This window comes from Lonchura striata, chromosome 24 (assembly GCF_046129695.1).
Source record: "Lonchura striata isolate bLonStr1 chromosome 24, bLonStr1.mat, whole genome shotgun sequence".
Lineage (NCBI taxonomy): Eukaryota > Metazoa > Chordata > Aves > Passeriformes > Estrildidae > Lonchura > Lonchura striata.
Window position 1 is genome coordinate 7246099 of NC_134626.1, and position 19838 is coordinate 7265936.

At 53.6% G+C, this 19838-nt stretch overlaps 1 protein-coding gene across 3 annotated transcripts in view; it reads right to left on the reverse strand.

Annotated features, from left to right (window-relative positions):
* Positions 1–431: 431 nt before the first annotated feature.
* The window catches only part of UBR4 (ubiquitin protein ligase E3 component n-recognin 4), an 89317-nt gene continuing 69910 nt past the window's right edge, over positions 432–19838 (reverse strand). For all 3 annotated transcript variants that reach the window (XM_077788202.1, XM_077788201.1, XM_077788200.1), the window contains 16 exons: positions 18634–18721; positions 18121–18248; positions 17647–17754; positions 16977–17096; positions 16129–16319; positions 15652–15825; positions 15093–15192; positions 14101–14319; positions 13748–13861; positions 12574–12716; positions 12183–12308; positions 10725–10919; positions 7874–8098; positions 2451–2541; positions 1473–1635; positions 432–841 (listed from right to left, as the gene is read on the reverse strand). In XM_077788202.1, the coding sequence (XP_077644328.1) occupies positions 777–841; positions 1473–1635; positions 2451–2541; positions 7874–8098; positions 10725–10919; positions 12183–12308; positions 12574–12716; positions 13748–13861; positions 14101–14319; positions 15093–15192; positions 15652–15825; positions 16129–16319; positions 16977–17096; positions 17647–17754; positions 18121–18248; positions 18634–18721 (2250 nt within the window). In that variant the 3' untranslated portion in view covers positions 432–776. The remainder of the gene's footprint in view (positions 842–1472; positions 1636–2450; positions 2542–7873; positions 8099–10724; positions 10920–12182; positions 12309–12573; positions 12717–13747; positions 13862–14100; positions 14320–15092; positions 15193–15651; positions 15826–16128; positions 16320–16976; positions 17097–17646; positions 17755–18120; positions 18249–18633; positions 18722–19838) is intronic.

Below are 19838 nucleotides of genomic sequence, written 5' to 3' on the forward strand. Positions count from 1 at the left end.
TGGGATGGGATGGGAAGGGTCGGGATGGGATGGGAAGGGTCCGGATGGGATGGGAAGGGTCGGGATGGGATGGGATGGGATGGGATGGGATGGGATGGGATGGGATGGGATGGGATGGGATGGGAAGGGTCCGGATGGGATGGGAAGGGTCGGGATGGGATGGGATGGGAAGGGAAGGGTCCGGATGGGATGGGATGGGATGGGATGGGATGGGATGGGAAGGGTCCGGATGGGATGCTGTCCTTGCAGGCCCCGGGCTCCAGCCCCACACACACCCTGCACTGCAGCACTGGCTGCTGCCTCCGGGAGCCTCCTGCTCCCTGGGCTCCCTGAGCAGGCCCAGGGCTGGCCAGAGCAGCAGCTCTGCAGGAATGGGAGGAACACCGTGGCATTCAGGCTCCTGCCTGGTTCAAGCACTAGTCAAGCCCAGCTTACCCATTTGTTCGGTTTATTTAACTTCAAAGAGGTGCACACTAAAGCATTAAGATTTACTGGTTTGGATTCCTCTCTGTACAAGTTCTTTCAAACAGCTTGAATGCACAAGGCTTTACAGATAGAAGCGCTGAAACACAAGATAAAACAAACCTAAATTCCAAATCACTCCATGAAGAAAAATTGTAGAAAATAAAATTAAAAAAAAAAAAAAAGGAAAACAAAAAATATTCCAACAAAAAAACTGCAGCACTCCTTGGGAAAGGGAAAGACTGCACGAGGAGGGACACAGAGGGGTGGAAGGCAAGCAATGGAGGCTCTGCCCAAAGCTTCTCCGTGCTGGCTCAGGGGATGGAGTTCAGGAGATCCTTGAGGAAGCTGTCGGGATCATTGATTTCTGACAAGAGTCCTTTGAACAGAAGAAGGCAAGAGAGAAGAGTCAGCCCCTGTTTGTCCTGCCCCAGGAGGGATTCGTGCTGGGCCACGTGTGAGCTCCTGACAGCTGCAGGGTTATTTTAGGGCTGGGCACGAGCAGGGTAAGCCCTGCAGGAGGGGCTGCAACGGGAATTCTGTGAGACACTGCATGCACATGGAACTGCTGCTGGGCAGCCGAGGGACCCAGCTCTGCTCCCCGTGCTGGGCAGTGAGAGGCTGGCCTGGGACACAGATTTTGAGAGAAGAGCGAGCAGCTCCAGCTTCTCTGCAGGTTTTCAGCATCTCCTGACTCCTGGAGGTACCAAAATCCTTGGGGAGCACCTCTGGCTGCACCCAGCTGCTGCCTGGTCACATCTGCTCACCAGCTTCAACCACAGACCCCCCCCCAGGCCACCTGCCAGCTGTGCTGCAGGTGTTTAACAGAGCAGGGGGGAGGTTTTCCTGCCTAGGGCTGCCCAGGTGTGTGTCCCAGCAGTCTGGGGACAGCCAGGCTGTGCCTAGGTAGTGCTGATCCCTCCCCACGAGCTGCAGCAGTGTCAGGAATGCTGCTGGCTCCAGTCACCAGCTGCACAAGGCAGCCTATAAAAGGGCAAGCAAACACTCACCAGCCACATCCAAAAACTCAGAAAACGTTTCCACTGGCATGAATTCCTCCTGGAAGGTTTTCAGGGCCTTGTCTGCAGCCTCGTGGATTGGCATGTCGTTGTGTCGGATGAACTCGGCCAGAGAGAAGGACCAGCCTCCCTCTGTGTTACTGGTAGGCACCTTCTGACAGGGGACAAACACACCAAATCAGCCAAAAATAATGAATTAATGAAAAAAAAAAGTTAGTGCAAATCCTGGTGCCTTCTCCCATTGCTCCTGGATTTCCACCCCTGCCTCTTGCAAACAACCAACAGAGAAAGAAATTCCCCGAGTGCAACTTCAGGATCTTTTTTTGCAGAATGAAACAAGGTCCCAGGCATTTCCTTACCCTGAGCACTGAACCCTCTGTGGAAGCTGCAGGTTTCTTTCTGCCCCTGGCTCCTTCCTCACCCCAACCATTTCCCTGGCACAGCCTGGAATGTCCTTCCTTCCATGAACAACCAACAGGAAAAATAAGCAAGCACACAACACACGAGTGCTGCCAACTGGAGAAGTCTCTCAATTCTTCAGCCACTGAACTGCAAGGGGTACAATGAGCACAGGCAGCTTCCTGTGGCCTTTCTGCTTTTACAAGGTGCAGAAGAAAAAAGAAGGAAACAATCCTTCCCTGGGAGGGTGTGAGGCCCTGGCAGAGGTGCCCAGAGCAGCTGTGGCTGCCCCTGGATCCTGGCAGTGCCCAAGGCCAGGCTGGACAGGGCTGGGAGCAGCCTGGGACAGGGAAGGTGTCCCTGCCATGGCAGGGGTGGAATGGGATGAGCTTTAAGGTCCCTTCCCACCCAAACCACCCTGGGATTCTCTGAGGTTTCGTTTCCAAGGACCTTGAAGAAAGGGGTTTCAAATTTTGATTTCTATTTCAAACTCCTGGAACTGCTCGGGTAAGAAGGCTGACGTGGAGCTGAGCTGGAGGTGCTGCAGGGGAGCTGCAGTGCTCTCCTTACCTTGAACATGTTGTAAATGAGATCCACGAGTGCCCAGAAGAGCAGCCCCGAGCGGTACGTGGCGTATTCCTTCACTGCCTTGTCTGCCAGTCTGCCAGAAGGAGAAACGGCCCTGCAGTTAATCCCGCTCTGCCCGGGCTCTGCTCACCCCCTGGTGCACAGCAGCTGCAGCAGCAGAGCCCCCCAGGACAGGCAGGGAGGGCTCTGAGGGAGCCGGGCTGGCTGTGCCTGGCAGGGCACCTTGGGGTGCCTCTGCTCCAGCTGTGCCCAGCACAGCTGTGCCACTAAAACCTCCTTGCACAGGAAGGAAACGAGCACAGAGGGGACTGGAGGGCTCAGACTGCACAGCAAACCAACAGCAGGGTGGGGAAAAACAATGTAAACCCCCTGTTTGGGTGTTCACTGCTGGAGAGCAGCAGATTCCTGAAGGAATGGCCAAATCCGGGTCTCTAGAACAGCTTTGTGCTTCTAACTCATAAAACCATTTCTGCAAGACTCTGAGGGAAATCCTTGAAGAAATGGAGGAATTTCCATTTAATATATCCTTGGTTATTTGTGGGACTCAGATTCAGTCAAAGAAAGAAACTGAGAGTTTCTAGCCAGGCAGAAGCCTGGGAAAGAGCTGGAGAAGAATTCTTTATCTCTCTTGTTGTTCACATTGTTTATAGTTAAGTTCTATCACTGTGTGTCAAGCACTTTGCACCAATGGTTTGAGTTGTTTTCACTTCAGGACCAGTGGAGTTGGTCCTCACGAAGCTCTGTATAAAAGAGCAGTGTATTTTGAATAAATTGGAGTTTTACTCTCAGCAGCCTTCTGGTCTGGTCAGTCCTCTCATTCCCGTCCTGCCTCGACAGTGACAGTGATTCTCCTGCCAGGAAAGGACTTGTGGAAATCCAGCACCTGGGTTTGGAGCAGTAGGAATGCCCTAAAAGGTGAGGAGCTGTGCTGGGACAGCAGCTCCCCAAGTCTGCTTGGGGATTAATCACAAACAGGTTCTGGCAAGGCAGAACCTCCTGCCAGCTGCTCTCATGGGTTTGGAATTTTTGTGCCTGTGCTCCTCAGGTACATCTGCCCCATCACGTGCTGCTTCCTGCTCAACATTCCAGAGCTTTGGAAAAACAAAAAAAATCATTTTTTATGCACCCAGGACCAGCTCAGCCGCTGCTGTGGGTCAGCAACACAACAGAGGCTCCCAGCTGCAACCTGCCCAGGACTGGGCTTTTCTGGGGGAAAAATGAACATTCTGCTGCTCTTATGAAAAGGCTCCATTTGTGCATGTGTGTGTGCCCTTAAAACAGACATCTTAGTAGGTGGCAGCCTGCTCGGGCAGCTCAGCTTAATTATTTAAAGGAAAACCAATTAGTAAAGGTGACTAAATTTCCACGGGATGAAGAGCAACTTAGAGCCAGGCTAATTCTGGCCTTCCAAGTACTGCAAGACAGACTCATCCTTTCATGTGAATGGGTTTGATCTAATTGCAGTCTGCTCCTTTAATTGAAAACTAAGAGGCCCTTGTGGGTTAGGGCTGTAGGTACCTCCTGGAGCAGCTGCTCCATGGAGGAGCTGCTGGGTTTGCTCTGGAGCTGGCCAGGGACTGCAGCAGAAAGCCACAGACACTGGGGGAGTGTTTTAGAGAGGTCACAGTGAAGAGCGAAGGGGAAACAATCAAAATGGACTTTTCCTCCCAAATTCCAGGTGAAAGCTATGCTGAAAAACATCTACAGGTTTTTTTTTTAGCCAGGATTTGTGGCTCGGTAACAATGAGCACTTGATTCAGTTCTTTGGGATCTGTAAATTATATTTATAGAAACCCAGAACTGGGATCCATTCTGGGAATTTCATCTTTGGGTTTAAATAGGAAATGTTTCCAAAAAAGGGAGGTGCTGAGCATCTCCCCCTGGTACCTGCGGTACCATCACTCCTGGCACAGCCAGAAGCCCTTTTTGGCTCAGTTCTCCCCAAATCTGTGTGACCCCGAGTGGCCCAGCTGAGGAGCTGGATGGGCACCTCCCCGTGGGACAGGGAATGTGTGGGATTTGCTGCCTTGGGATGAGGGAATGCAGAGCACTCCTGCCCCTTCCCAGGATTTACAGGAGGTTCCAAACCTCCAGCACATCCTCAGCTTTTTGGAGAAGCACTGGGGGTTCCTGCAGCAGTTCCTGTCCCTTTCTGAGATGCACAGGTAGCAGTGAGTCCTTGAGTGTCCCCAGCCTTCACCCCAGCACTCTGGGAATGGAGCTGCTCCCAGACAACACCCTGAATATGGAATGCTAATTTTAATGCTTTGCATGCAGACATTACCCTGGTGTCACAGCCAGTGGCTTCCTCTCTGCCTCAGCCGACAAATTCAAGATATTGGCACTTATCTGCAGAGCCTTTCACCATCCATCACCCTCTTCCTGATTTTCCACAAGAATAAATAAGCACAGAGCTTGGAAATCAGAATTTTGCTGAGAGGCTTTATCAGAGGGAGGCTTTGTGCTCTCTTAGTCTGCAGAGATTAAAGAAAGCCCTTGAATAAACCTTGACATAATTCCTGAGCACTGTTCCTGAGTGTGCTCCCCTGAAATTCCAGAGATTGGATGCTTTAGCTGGAAGTTCCTGGCTCTGCCTGTCCCAATATGTTTTTATTACAGCTGTGCCTGGGGAAGGAGGAGAACACCCAGGGAGGGTTTGAAGAGCAGCAAGCCCAGCCTGGGCTCAGCTCTGCCAGCCCAGCCTGGGCTCAGCTCTGCCAGCCCAGCCTGGGCTCAGCTGTGCCAGCCCAGGCTCAGCTGTGCCAGCCTGGGCTCAGCTTTGCCAGCCCAGCCTGAGCTCAGCTCTGCCAGCCCAGCCTGGGCTCAGCTCTGCCAGCCCAGCCTGGGCTCAGCTCTGCCAGCCTGGGCTCAGCTCTGCCAGCCCAGCCTGAGCTCAGCTCTGCCAGCCCAGCCTGGGCTCAGCTCTGCCAGCCCAGCCTGAGCTCAGCTCTGCCAGCCCAGCCTGGGCTCAGCTCTGCCAGCCCAGCCTGGGCTCAGCTCTGCCAGCCCAGCCTGGGCTCAGCTCTGCCAGCCCAGGCTCAGCTCTGCCAGCCTGGGCTCAGCTCTGCCAGCCCAGCCTGAGCTCAGCTCTGCCAGCCCAGCCTGAGCTCAGCTCTGCCAGCCCAGCCTGGGCTCAGCTCTGCCAGCCCAGGCTGACCTCAGCTCTGCCAGCCCAGCCCAGGCTCAGCTGTGCCAGCCCGGGCTCAGCTCTGCCAGCCCGGCCTGAGCTCAGCTCTGCCAGCCCAGCCTGAGCTCAGCTCTGCCAGCCTGAGCTCAGCTCTGCCAGCCCAGGCTCAGCTCTGCCAGCCCAGGCTCAGCTGTGCCAGCCCAGCCCAGCCTGAGCTCAGCTCTGCCAGCCCAGCCTGAGCTCAGCTCTGCCAGCCCAGCCTGAGCTCAGCTCTGCCAGCCCAGTCTGAGCTCAGCTCTGCCAGCCCAGCCTGAGCTCAGCTCTGCCAGCCCAGGCTCAGCTCTGCCAGCCCTGGCTCAGCTCTGCCAGCCCGGGCTCAGCTCTGCCAGCCCAGGCTCAGCTGTGCCAGCCCAGCCTGAGCTCAGCTCTGCCAGCCCAGGCTCAGCTGTGCCAGCCCAGGCTCAGCTGTGCCAGCCCAGCCTGAGCTCAGCTCTGCCAGCCCAGCCTGAGCTCAGCTGTGCCAGCCCAGGCTCAGCTGTGCCAGCCCAGCCTGAGCTCAGCTCTGCCAGCCCAGCCCGGGCTCAGCTGTGCCAGCCCAGCCTGAGCTCAGCTGTGCCAGCCCAGGCTCAGCTGTGCCAGCCCAGGCTCAGCTGTGCCAGCCCACGGGCAGAGCTCACCCCTGAGCCTCTGGAGCTGGCAGAGCCCCGGAGCCAGGCGGGCTGCAGGAACAGGAGCCAGGGGAGCCTGGGAGCAGCACTGGGAGCAGAGCAGGAGCCCCTTTCAGGGCTCTCTGCCTTTTCCAAGAGCATGGTTCACGCTGGGTTTGTGCAACTCCAATGTAATGACTTTATCAAACACCTAATTAATGTCATCAGCATAAAAATGCCCTTTAAGGCGACTTAGAATAATAATGAATTGATTCCTAATTATGACAGCTATTTCAAATCATCCTTTCAGAAACTGGAATTCCCTTTCCCTCTCTGGAAATATTGTGCCTTTGTCAGGCAGGCACAGCCACTTATTCTTGTGCTTCAAGTGCCTGACAGCTGCTATTGATTTTTTAATTTTCAAAAAGCAATGGCATTTGACTTCTATTTCTATTTTTCTATTTGAGGGAGGCTGGAGCACTGATCACAAGGGCCCAGAACGAGCTTCTTTAGGGAGGCAAGCAGGGAGTGAGGCAGAGCTCAGGGACAGCTCCTGGCTCAGTGCTGGGGTGGGGGAGGAAGAAGGAAAAGCATCGATCGTTCCCATGGATCAGCTCATGGATCCACTCCAGGGAGCACCCAGAATGAAATGCTCCTGCTCACGCCAGCCCTGGGGCAGCTGCAGCCACGCAGGGCTTGGAGCAACCTGGGCCTGGGGGTGTCCCTGGGCCTGGGGGTGTCCCTGGGTTCTGGGGGTGTCCCTGTGCTCTGGGGTGTCCCTGGGCTCTGTGGGGGTGTCCCTGGGCCTGGGGGTGTCCCTGGGCTCTGGGGTGTCCCTGGGCTCTGTGGGGGTGTCCCTGGGCTGTGGGGGTGTCCCTGGGCTGTGGGGGTGTCCCTGGGCTGTGAGGTGTCCCTGGGTTCTGGGGGTGTCCCTGTGCTCTGGGGTGTCCCTGGGCTCTGTGGGGGTGTCCCTGGGCTGTGGGGGTGTCCCTGGGCTCTGGGGTGTCCCTGGGCCTGGGGGTGTCCCTGGGTTCTGGGGGTGTCCCTGTGCTCTGGGGTGTCCCTGGGCTCTGTGGGGGTGTCCCTGGGCTGTGGGGGTGTCCCTGGGCTCTGTGGGGGTGTCCCTGGACCCGGGGGGTGTCCCTGCCATGACAGGGGTGGCACTGGAGGGGCTCAGGGTCCCTCCCCACCCAACCCAGGCTGGGATTCTGCAGCTCCTCAACACCGAGTGCAAAGGTTACTCAAGGGGTTAACACCAGGTGTAAACTACACATGCAAGTGGCTCTGTGACAGTGACACAAGTGGCTCTGTGACAGTGACGGGGTGGCTCTGTGACAGTGACACGAGTGGCTCTGTGACAGTGACACGAGTGGCTCTGTGACAGTGACATGAGCAGGTGTGACAGTGACAGGGGTGGCTCTGTGACAGTGACAGGGTGTCTCTATGACAGTGACAGGGGTGTCTCTGTGACAGTGACACAGGTGTCTCTGTGACAGTGACAGGGTGTCTCTATGACAGTGACAGGGGTGGCTCTGTGACAGTGACACGAGTGGCTCTGTGCCGGTGACACGAGTGGCTCTGTGCCAGTGACCCGTGGGGCTCCCAGTGCCCAGCCAGGGCAGGGGACTGACCTGCTGGCCCCTCCGGGGGACACCACGCGGGCGTGGGAGGTGACGAGGAGGCGGCGCAGGATGTCCCCGCGGATGGCCCGCCACCTCTCCGGGGGACAGACGTGCAGGGCCAGCACGGTGTAGTAGTGGGGCCCGTCCACCTCGAAGGCGCTCTCCACCCACTTCTCCCGGGGCTGCTCCAGGAAGCTCTGCAGGTTCTTCTCCTCCCGCGAGGTCGCCCGGGTTCTGCAGGACAAGGAAAGCTCAGAGGCTGCTCTGGCTCCAGGGGCTCAGCCTCTGCTCCCCAGCAGCTCTGGGGTGCTGCCCCTGCCCCTGCACAGCCAGCTAGCTTCCCCAGACCCACCCCTGCCTGAGGGCGTGCCCCCATGGGCACCACCAGCTTCCCCAGACCCACCCCTGCCCGAGGGCGTGCCCCCATGGGCACCACCAGCTTCCCCAGACCCACCCCTGCCTGAGGGCGTGCCCCCATGGGCACCACCAGCTTCCCCAGACCCACCCCTGCCTGAGGGCGTGCCCCCATGGGCACCACCAGCTTCCCCAGACCCACCCCTGCCTGAGGGCGTGCCCCCATGGGCACCACCAGCTTCCCCAGACCCACCCCTGCCTGAGGGCGTGCCCCCATGGGCACCACCAGCTTCCCCAGACCCACCCCTGCCTGAGGGCATGCCCCCATGGGCACCACCAGCTTCCCCAGACCCACCCCTGCCTGAGGGTGTGCCCCCATGGGCACCACCAGCTTCCCCAGACCCACCCCTGCCTGAGGGCATGCCCCCATGGGCACCACCAGCTTCCCCAGACCCACCCCTGCCTGAGGGTGTGCCCCCATGGGCACCACCAGCTTCCCCAGACCCACCCCTGCCTGAGGGCGTGCCCCCATGGGCACCACCAGCTTCCCCAGACCCACCCCTGCCTGAGGGCATGCCCCCATGGGCACCACCAGCTTCCCCAGACCCACCCCTGGTTGAGGATTTGCCCCCAGTGTGCACCACCAGCTTTTCCCAAATTCATCCCTGGTTAAGGATTTGCCCCCAGTGTGCACCACCAGCTTTTCTTAAATTCATCCCTGCCTGAGGGTTTGCCCCCATGGGCACCACCAGCTTTTCCCAAATTCTTCCCCTGGTTGAGGATTTGCCCCCATGGGCACCACCAGCTTTTCTTAAATTCATCTCCTCGTTGAGGATTTGCCCCCAGTGGTCACCACCAGCTTTTCTTAAATTCATCCCTGCCTGAGGGTTTGCCCCCATGGGCACCACCAGCTTCCCCCAAATTCATCCCTGGTTAAGGATTTTCCCCCATGGGCACCACCAGCTTTTCCCAAATTTATCCCTGGTTGAGGACCAGCTCCCAGTAAGGAAACACATTTTCCTTGGAGTTGTGGGTGGCACTAGAGGTTTGCCAGGCAGCTGCCATTGTCCCAGTGGAAGATAATACCACTGTAGAGGTATTTTTCCCTTTTTTTGAGAAAAAGATGGGACCAGGCCAGCCAGGCCAGGCACTGGAGTAGTGCCAACTCCCATGGGACACCACACAGCCACTGCAGCTCCTGCAGCCACACCTGGATCCATTCATACAATTCCTCTACTGCAAAAACAACCCCTGGGAAGATAGGCCAAATTCAAACCCAAAAGACTTTTCTGCAAGCTTATATAAATATTTTATCGTGTTCCTCCTTTCCCCCAGAGCTCCAGAGTCCCAGGAGTGCTGACACCCAGAACTGACAGTGCAAAGCACGTGTCACAGAGACTTTGGGAAGCTGCATCACACTTGGCCACACCTGTGGCTCTACTTCACCAGGCAGAGGCTGCCAGCCAGGTGAGACCTGTGATTCTAAATTGAGATAAACCCTCCCTGGCAGGCATCAAGCAGCATCCCAGCAGATGAAGCTGTCAGGGTTGTGTGACCTTTTCATCTGCTAGAAGATGCAGCTGGGAGCCGAGCAGTAGCTCTTTATTTTCTCCATTTAATATTAAAAATTCTGTCTGGGAAGTACAGAAGGCCTTTTTCCACGTCTGCCCAGCGGGTTCTGGGCTCTGTGGTGCCAACAGCAGCCTAACAAGATGAAACAAATACTTCAATTTATTTGTCTCCCAAAGGACTGGGAAAACAATAGCACAGGATCTGGAGATAGATATTAAAAACAAAAGACAAATTGTATTACAGCCAAAACCTTGATTAGTTCCAGGCGGGAAAGTGAGAGGGATTTCACTGCACTCCATTTGGAGTGACCTTGGTGTGTATTTTAATTTATATCCTCATCTAATTAATACTACTTACTAATAGCTAACTCCTCAAATAGAAGATATACATGGGCACCCCGTTTTTGCAGGATCAGACCAGCTCATGCATTCCAAGGCATTTGGGTGCCTATGGATGTGGCCTCAGTGCAGTGCCAAAGCACTGCTGTTTATTGGTAAAAATAATAATGGTAATTCCCCCGAAAAAATTAAAAATATCAGGAAAATCTGATGGACCTGAACCTTCCTCCAGGATGTCATATCTGGCAACAAACCTGTGTTATTTGAACACTGAATAAAATGATATCAGGGTTAAGTTTTCAAGCAACAATTATTTCATCGCAGTGTCTCTTCTGCCTGCTCAGGAGAAAATTAAGCTGGCAGAGTTTCTTTAATGTAATAACCCTGCTGCTCACCCCAGAGGTAATAATTACATCTAGAATGGAAAGAGAAGCTAATTCCCGATTGCTTTTACTCAATAGGTTCCCTGTTATCCAGCATGTCCAGGCTTCGCTCCCAACAATGCAAATCCTTAACAACCCACTCAGGATGTGCAACCCTCCCAAAACTTTGTGCGATTTCAACCCAGAGCTGTGGGGGCAGGGGGTGGCACTGACGTGTTGAGCACGTAGAGCACGGTGTGGATGATGTAGGGGATGAGGTGGATGTTGCTCTCGCGGCCGCCGCCGCCCGTGTCGATGCTGAACGACTGCTCCATGGCGAAGCGCAGGAACAGCAGCTTGATGTCGTGCACGTTCAGCTGGTACGTGGGCTCCCGCTGCCCCGTGCACTCCTGGAGGTACGTGTTGTGGCTGCAAAACAGCAGGGAGCTGTGGCTCTCAGATTCAAAGAGAGAAACTGAGAGCTTCTAGCCAGGCAGAGGCCTGGGAAAGTGCTGGAGAAAAACGTAAATAATTCTTTATCTCTCTTGTTGTTCACATTGTTTACAGTTAAGTTCTATCACTGTACACCAATGCTATGAGTTGTTTTCACTTCAGAACCAATGGAGTTGGTCCTCACAGAGCTCTGTATAAAAGAGCGGGGTATTTTGAATAAATCAGAGTTTCACTCTCACAGCCTTCTGACTCAAGTCTATCCATTCCCCTCCTGCCTCGACAGTGACATCGAGCTTGCACACAGCTCCTCCTGCCACAGCACAGCCCAGGAGCCCAGCAAGGATGGCACAGAGAAGCTTTAACAAAGAACAGCTACACGACGGGAGCCCCTGCTACCTTGGATTAACCTCCCCAAAGGGAGGCTGTCAGCTCACTCTGGCAAATCCAATTCCATCTGCAGATAGCTGTCCACCCATCAATACTGTTTTCCCATGCCCAGGACCTGGGATACAGCTCCCTGGCTGAAATGGTTCCAGGATGTCATCACTCTTGATTCCACAGAATCTCACAATGGTTAGGGCTGGGAGGGACGTTAAAGATTATCCAGTCCCAACCCCTGCCATGGGCAGGGACACCTTCCACTATCCCAGGTTGCTCCAAGCCCCACCCAGCCTGGCCTTGGACACCTCCAGGGATGGGGCATCCATAACTTCTCCAGGCATCTTGTGCCAGTGCACACGCCTTCACAGGGAAGACTTTCTTCCCAATATCTGATCTACACCTACCTTCTGTCAGGCTCAAAATTTCTAAGGTGACATTACAAGCCCACCAGAAGGTAAACCAGAATCCTGACACCAGCATCTCCATCTGCTCCAGACAGGTGCTCATATACCTCAGTACCACCCAAGAGAACTCTGGAAATCTACACCAGGGAATCCAGTGGTGTCAGGAGATTTCTTTTGTACAATAGGAGCTCACTGGGCCACAAATGAATCAACACTGCATCTTCAGCAGTGACTGGAGGCTAAGGAGGCTCTGAAATTATTTACATGAAGCCACAAAGCAAACAGACAGCTGTACTTTTTTTGGAGATTCACTCTTGCTGGTAGAACCTGACATAGCTCAGATTTCCCAAGATTCAGATGCACCACCTCTGATCCCAAGATTTCAGGGAAATGTGTGGCAAGGATCTGACTCACCCAGATGCAACCAGCCGGGGAAGAACCTGCCTGTACTCACCGTGCCAAGCACGTGGCAAAAGCAGACTCTGGCACGTGGGGCCCCCACACTGGCAGGAGCCCATTGCACTTGGTGTTGGCATTTTGCAGGGCTGCGCTCTCCCACTCCTCGCGGCCCCGAGCGAGTCTGCACAGAGAGACACAGCACACCAGGCAAGTCAGGAGGATGCAAGCTTTTGTCTAAGGAAAAAACAACTCCAAAAATGACAATTTCACAGCTTCTCTCCGTGCTGGACTTGGCAGAGTCCAGGTCTGAGCAGTGTTAAAGCAGACCCTGATGGAGAAGCTCTGCAAAGTGATCAACAACCCAGCCCGAGTTCCAGGGTGACCCCAAAGCACCTGAAAAGGCCTCCAGCCCCACTGTGGGGCTGTGGGGCTGTGGCAGCACGTACCTGACAGCTGCCAGGTGGCAGTCGTAGTGCACGATGTTGAAGTGGGACACGGTGCTGTAGCCCTGCTGCTTGCGGGGCTTGTTCTCAAACTCCTCGAGCGCCACGCGCTTGGTGAAGGTGTAAATCCCCAGCACCTTGGTGGGCTGCAAGGACACACAGCAGCCTTAGCAGGCACTCAGCTCTGCCACAGGGCACATCCCCTGCTCTCTGCACAGCACTGCTGCCTTGGAAAGCACTCAGCTCTGCCACAGGGCACATCTCCTGCTCTCTGCACAGCACTGCTGCCTTAGCAGGCACTCAGCTCTGCCACAGGGCACATCTCCTGCTCTCTGCACAGCACTGCTGCCTTAGCAGGCACTCAGCTCTGCCAGAGGGCACATCTGCTCTCTGCAGAGCACTGCTGCCTTGGAAAGCACTCAGCTCTGCCACAGGGCACATCTCCTGCTCTCTGCACAGCACTGCTGCCTTGGAAAGCACTCAGCTCTGCCACAGGGCACATCTGCTCTCTGCACAGCACTGCTGCCTTAGCAGGCACTCAGCTCTGCCACAGGGCACATCCCCTGCTCTCTGCACAGCACTGCTGCCTTAGCAGGCACTCAGCTCTGCCACAGGGCACATCCCCTGCTCTCTGCACAGCACTGCTGCCTTAGCAGGCACTCAGCTCTGCCACAGGGCACATCCCCTGCTCTCTGCACAGCACTGCTGCCTTAGCAGGCACTCAGCTCTGCCACAGGGCACATCCCCTGCTCTCTGCACACCACACTGAATTGAACCTCTCCTAGTCCTGACCTCAAACTTAAAACTGATCCTGTGCTTTTCCAGCTTTCACTGAAAATACACCTTCATTTCCCAGCCACCTCTGGAATTACTGATCTTAAGAAACAACCCTGAGACTTCCTGATCCTCCAGTGCCAGCATTTGTGCAACCAGATACTGGCAAGTCCCCTTAGGAACTGAGAGGCCTCTGAAAATGGGTCTCCCTTCACCTGGAATTTCAATTTCCCATCACGACTACCTGGAACTCTTAGCTCCCACTACCTGGAACTCTTAGCTCCCCCTGTGCAGAACTTTTACCTCCCATGACCTAAACTTCTAGCTTCCATGACATGGAACTGTTAGCTGCCATGATCTGAACTTTCAGCTCCCACTACCTGGAACTTTCAGCTCCCATTACCTGGAACTTGTATCCCTCCCGGCAGATGCAGCAGGTCAGTCCTGGCTCCTCTATCAGCTCCTCCATCTGTTTAAGCAGCGCAGTCTTGGTCACCACCTGGCCCTTCTCATTTGTCTGGAAGAGAGAAAAGCTCAGGCAGGTTAAAAAGAATGACAAACCACAGCATGCCCACCAGGCACTGGAATGCCCATCCCATCTCCCAGCAGCTGTGTTCCCCCCTGGCAGCACCAGGCAAACCAGGGGCTGCAGCTCTGCAATATCCATCAATGAATCACTTCACACACTTCCTGCTGAGGCAGTTGGAGCAAGGCAGGAAGAAAAGCCCCTGAATGAGCAGAGCACCCAGCCATTACCGTCATGCCCAGGGTGCCCAGGGCCTTCTGCCTCATGGCCATGGCCATCCTCTTCTTCTCGGCGCGCGTCTCCTTCCGCGCGGCGTCGATCTTCTTGTTCACCTCTGGGTGCTCCCTCAGAGCCTCCAGGAGGTTCTCTGCCAACGTCCCAATGCCTTCGTCACTCGACACCTGCTCCAGTTTGTGCAGGTTGGTGATGGAGTCTGTTCCTATTAGCACCTGGAGGGGATGGGAACACAGCACTGCTCAGGAAAAGGGAACTCCAATCCCACAGGGGCAGCTGGGCAGAGCACTGAGCTGCAAGTGTTCCTTCCTTTCTTAATGCTCCTCGGCCCTAAAAACTGTGTGTAAGTCTGGGGCAATTTGCCTCTCTACTGGTCATTATCAGCTCAGATGGGGATGTAGCATAAAACATTTATTTTGTGGTAAGACATTGTATTGATGCCTTCAAACACCAACAATCATGTCCTGAGTAGCTTATCAATAATTATCTTGTCTTCACAATGGTGTGTCAATCTCACACCACACAGCAGGAGGAAATATTCAAGTCAGAATCTCTGACTTTTCCAGATGATGCCTGAAGCTGCTGAGCAGAGGCTCAAGGCATCAAGACAAGGACACAAAGTCTTGTTATGTGACACACAAAACTCAGAGGAAGCTCTGCAAAGGCAGAACTTGCCCAGGGAATACCTGAACAGCTTCCACACCTACGCCTACTTTGAGATTCCCGATGGGCTTTCACATTCTTATAACAGGTAAGCAAGCTCAGGAGAACTGCATTTTCTCTCTGCTTTATCCCCCAAAGACAATTCCCTTTAGACTAGAACCAACACCTTCCAGCAGAGAGAAGTTGTGAGCAAAACTGTTCCAACGATGGCGAGGATGGCAAAACAAAACCCAACAAAAATCAGTGTAGAACCAACTCTTAGAGGAATTGCTCCTGAGCTGCAGCCCCAGAGCAGAGACAGTGCAGGCACGTGCCCCTGGCTCACCTGTGTTGCAGGGTGCTGCGTCGCGAGGCCTCGGAGCAGGCGCAGGATAAAAGGAAGTGCAGGTCGAGATAAGAACCTCTTCCATATGTCTGCATCCAAACTGCAGGGAAGACAAAAGGCAGCAGCTGAGGGGAGTGTCCCAGACAGCAGCAGGCTCCAGGAACACTCCCTCCCCCGTGTCCCTCCTCAGCTCATTAATGAAGGGACGGTCACACTCCCACTTCCATGCTGTGCACAGCCACAGTGCCAACTCTGAGCCTGGGGATTTGTGCTCATGAGTTGGCTACCAACAGCAAAAACTCTGTTGCTGTGCAACAGGAAGGAATGGGCAGGAAACGCAAGGATTGAGATATCCAAGGAATCAGCTTGGACGGGTATCAAATGGGAAGATTTCAGGGGTTTTAGCTCATCGCCATACGTGCACTGCCTCACCAGACCTCTGCATCACAGCTCTGAATGCTCCTGAATGGGCACTTGTTCATGGATTTTTTGGGAGACTGTGGTGATGGGATGAGGAGGATGTTCAGGACAGTCACACACATTAAACAGTGATTCTTACTTCTTTGCACTTGGAATGTGCTTTTTCATATAATCCAGGGCATTCTGTGTAATCCCCTTCTGCAGGATGAGATCTTTCAGCTGATGACCGTTGCTGTTGTTCTTTATTCCTGCTGCTATTTTACAGAAGCAATCCAGGAAAACTTTATCATCTCCACTGTGCTCCTCATCATACCTGAACAAAGAGAAGAAACAGTAACTCTGCCTGTAATTTTCACTGACATTAGCACTGAATTATGTACCTGCCCAGCTCAGAGACTCAGAAGTTACTCAGGCCCCTGTCACCTCAAAATACTCTCTGAAGACCTATTTCTCAAGCTAGACGTCACACATTTCTTTCAAAAATGGCTTAGAAGTGAAAGAGGAAATGAAGCTGAAGCCTGGCATTACACTGGAGTGGAACCCATGAGGAAATGAAGGCAGAGCCGTGTCAGTAGAACTGAATTCAGGTGCTTTCAGCTGAACTGTGCCAACGTACTTATCGAAGTTACAGTAGGGCTTGAAGCGATCCACCAGGATCTGCATCTTCTCCACCTCCCCGAAGGACAGGTAGGGGATGATGCGCAGCAGCCCCTGCAGCACGCTCAGGTTGGAGCGCACAAAGGTGCTGTTGATCTGGTCCAGCAGCATCACCAGCTGGTCCTTGTCCCCCGTGAGGAGGAGGTTGCCCTGTGAAGGAAGAGCAGCAGGATTTATAGTCAGCAATTAATTAACAAGATAAATCTCACCCTGGGAGCTGGTGGACTACTCCAGTTGTGAAGGGGTAGTCCCTGATAAAAATAAAACTCGGTCTTGTGGAATGGCTGCACCAACCCCTCTAGCTGACACTTGGCTTATTCCATGTACTGTTAAAGCATTTTCTAGCCAAAAGCCTAATAATTTCAACCAGATTCCTGTCCACCCACAGCTACAAAAGATGAGTGAGAAGCTCTTCTTGTTCTCAGTCTAGCTGAGATACAGTTTTATTCTCAATTAGCTGGAAAATCAATCATGTTTTCAACACATACAAAAACACTCCAAAAAACAAGGCCAAGCTGTGTCTTTTCTTGTCTCTCCCTGGCCTGTGGCCCAAAGCAGGCAGGAAAGGATCCAAGCAGTGCCTAACAACCCTCACCCAACCGTGCAAGACTCATCCTGACACAGCCTCGCAGTGCTTTTGGTTCAGGGCTCTCCTTGAGCCCTTCCCCAAGGCCTGCTAAGACCTGCCAGAAGTGTAATGAGGGTCAGACTCCAGCAGCACTCCCCTCCAACTCCTGGAGCCCAGCATCCCTGTGGGCAGGGCTGTGCAAGCCTCGAATCCCAGGGAAAGGAGCTGTGGGCACTCACCTTGTCCTCGCTCAGCGGTTCCGCGTTGGATTCATCCAGAATGATCTCCATGATGCTGAGCACCTGCTCTGCCACTGCTGCTCCCCCGCTGTCCTTGCTCTCCTGCTCAGCCACCAGAGCCTGCAAGACATGGGAGCGCTCGGGAGAACAGCAGCAGGAACTGGTTTGAGGTGGGAGCACTCAGGGGAACACCAGCAGTCACTGGTCTGATGCAGGAAGAGGCACTGGAACACCAGCAGTCACTGGTTTGAGGTGGGAAGAGGCACTGGAACACCAGCAGTCACTGGTTTGAGGTGGGAAGAGGCACTGGAACACCAGCAGTCACTGGTTTGAGGTGGGAAGAGGCACTGGAACACCAGCAGTCACTGGTCTGAGGTGGGAAGAGGCACTGGAACACCAGCAGTCACTGGTCTGATGCAGGAAGAGGCACTGGAACACCAGCAGTCACTGGTTTGAGGTGGAAGCAGACCCTGGAACATCACCTGGTTTAACTACCCCCCACACCCCCAGCCATAAAAGATAAGAAATGTCCAAAGGATAATTTGCAGTGCCAGCACAGCAATATTTCCCATCTCCAGTAGTTGTCACGAGGCAGCAGGGCAGTCAGAAATAGCTTAAATTCATTGGAATCTATGGAAAAAACACTTCTGGAAGTCAAGGCTGTCCTTACCAAGTTGAGAGTCCCCAGCATGACATTCAAAGTGTTCATCTCTGGCTTGACCAGCTGCTGCCGGTTTATTTTCACCTTCACACAGTAACTGAAGAGTTTTAACAGCACCTGCAAATACAGCAAAGGGATTCTCTGTGGGACCTTCACAATGAGGGGGGGAATTTGCTGAAACTAAAGTAATAGATTAATACAATAATATACCTGATCTCCAGGCTGCTGGGATACACTACGCCCCAGATTTTTACATAGCACAGCTCTGGTTTTCAGATAAGGCAGAAAACAATTCCTCCAGCAAGAGAGAATTTAGTCTTACCAACTCCTCAGGTTCTAGACATTTCAATTTTGTAAGGAATTGTTACCCAAAAAGAACAGGAGAGGGAAAGAACTGCTCCAGCTCAAGGAAGACTGTCTAAACCCCACGGACGTCTGTGGAATTTTCCACCCCATAACTCCTGACCCCAAAGGGAGACTCACGGTTAAGAGGTGCCGGCCCTGTTTGAAGTCCTTGATGCCAGTCAGTCTGTTGAGCATGCACTCCAGGCCTCCACACGGGGCCATCACCCCTGCCATCTTATACACTTCTTCCTCATCCTCCTCCTCATCTGCAGGACAGACACAGGTGGTGAGCACGGGAGCAGCCACAGCAGGACATGCTCAAGCAGTGGAAGCAGAAATGGAGAGCAGAGCAGCACACATTTCCCAGCAATTCCAGTCACTTCAGTTGTTTTGAATTCAAAAAGAATTAAGAGCAGGGATATGAAGAAGGGCTGAGCAGAATGGTCCCCGTGCCAAGCAAGTGCTCACATCTGAAACACAGCTTTAAAGCGCTGTTAAAATCCTCCTTCACTCGAGGTGAAGCAGGTAAATGCAGCAAAAGCAACGTCAATCAACTTTAAGCTCACTGCTGTGAGGATAATAATGTCATTGCTCTGCAGCAAACCTCAGATTTCAAATCTAATCCCAGCTTTCAGCAGACAAATGCATTACCAGTGGTGGAGTCGAGGGACTCGATGAATTCCTCCGTTGCATCTCCCAGTAACCCCCGCATGCGGTAAATGATCCTCATGGGCTCCCCCTGCAAGAGCAGAGCTTTTTATTCTTTCTGTCTGGGGGCACTTGTACACACGCCTGGTGCTGGTTTCAGTGTGTACAGACACCCCAGCCCCAGCTCTCCCTCGTGCTGTTTCACCCGATGATGGTGGCACAGGGAAATCTTTCACTCCCTCATTCTCCCCTTCCTGAGATGAATTAAAAACAACAGTAGAGCCACCTGCAAAAACATCAATAACTCATCCCTTGGTCTGCCCAGCTTTTCTTGGCACTGCCAATTAATTGACAGACTCGTAATAAACAGTCTCTTCCTCCTCCCATCTCCTCCAGGTTTCCTTTAGCACCAGTGAAAGACAGAAAATGGGTTCATCTGCAGAGGAACACCTGCTTTCCATGGCAACCTCTCCTCTGAGGATATGGCACAGCATACCTGGGAAATGCAGGGAACAGGCACAGCCCAGGAAATGAAGCAGGACAGGCTAATTGGATGAAAGCTTTCAAACAGATAAAATCTCCAGTGATGGCAAATGGAAGAGGAGTAAAAGGCAACTTAATGAGCCTTCAGTAAGACAGTACATCACTGACACAGCCAAAAAGCTGTGCTTTTACCCTGAGAAAGGGACACTTTTCCAGATGCATTGCCAGCTGGAAATACTGACAGCATATCACAAAACTTTCCATTTTTAATCCATAGGTCTGAATAAAAAGCAGAAAAGAAAAATCCCAGATTTGGGAGCAGGAGACCTTGCAAGAGAAAACCTGTCAGGGATCGTGCTAAGCCTAATGTGGAATAAGCAGTGCTTAATGTCACAGCAAATACATAAGCACAGGGAAAGCCCCGGGGGGAAGATCTGCTCAAAGGCCACGCTGGCGACCAGCAATTAACACCACAGGGGCCCTGGTAAAGCGGCAGATGAACAAAAAAAGCCACTGAGAGACAAGGGAAACAAAAAGGGGCCTGAGGTTGCGTTTCTTGTGCGCCTGTCGCTCCCAGGGAACGGGAGCTGCGGCTCCAGGAGGTGCTCACAAAGGAAGACAGATGAAAGCCGTTCATCCACAGGAATGCTGAGCAAACTCTGCCTTTCACCAGCAGAGCTGCTTCCCTCCCGGGAGAGCCGCACGGGAACAGCTCCTCCAGGGGC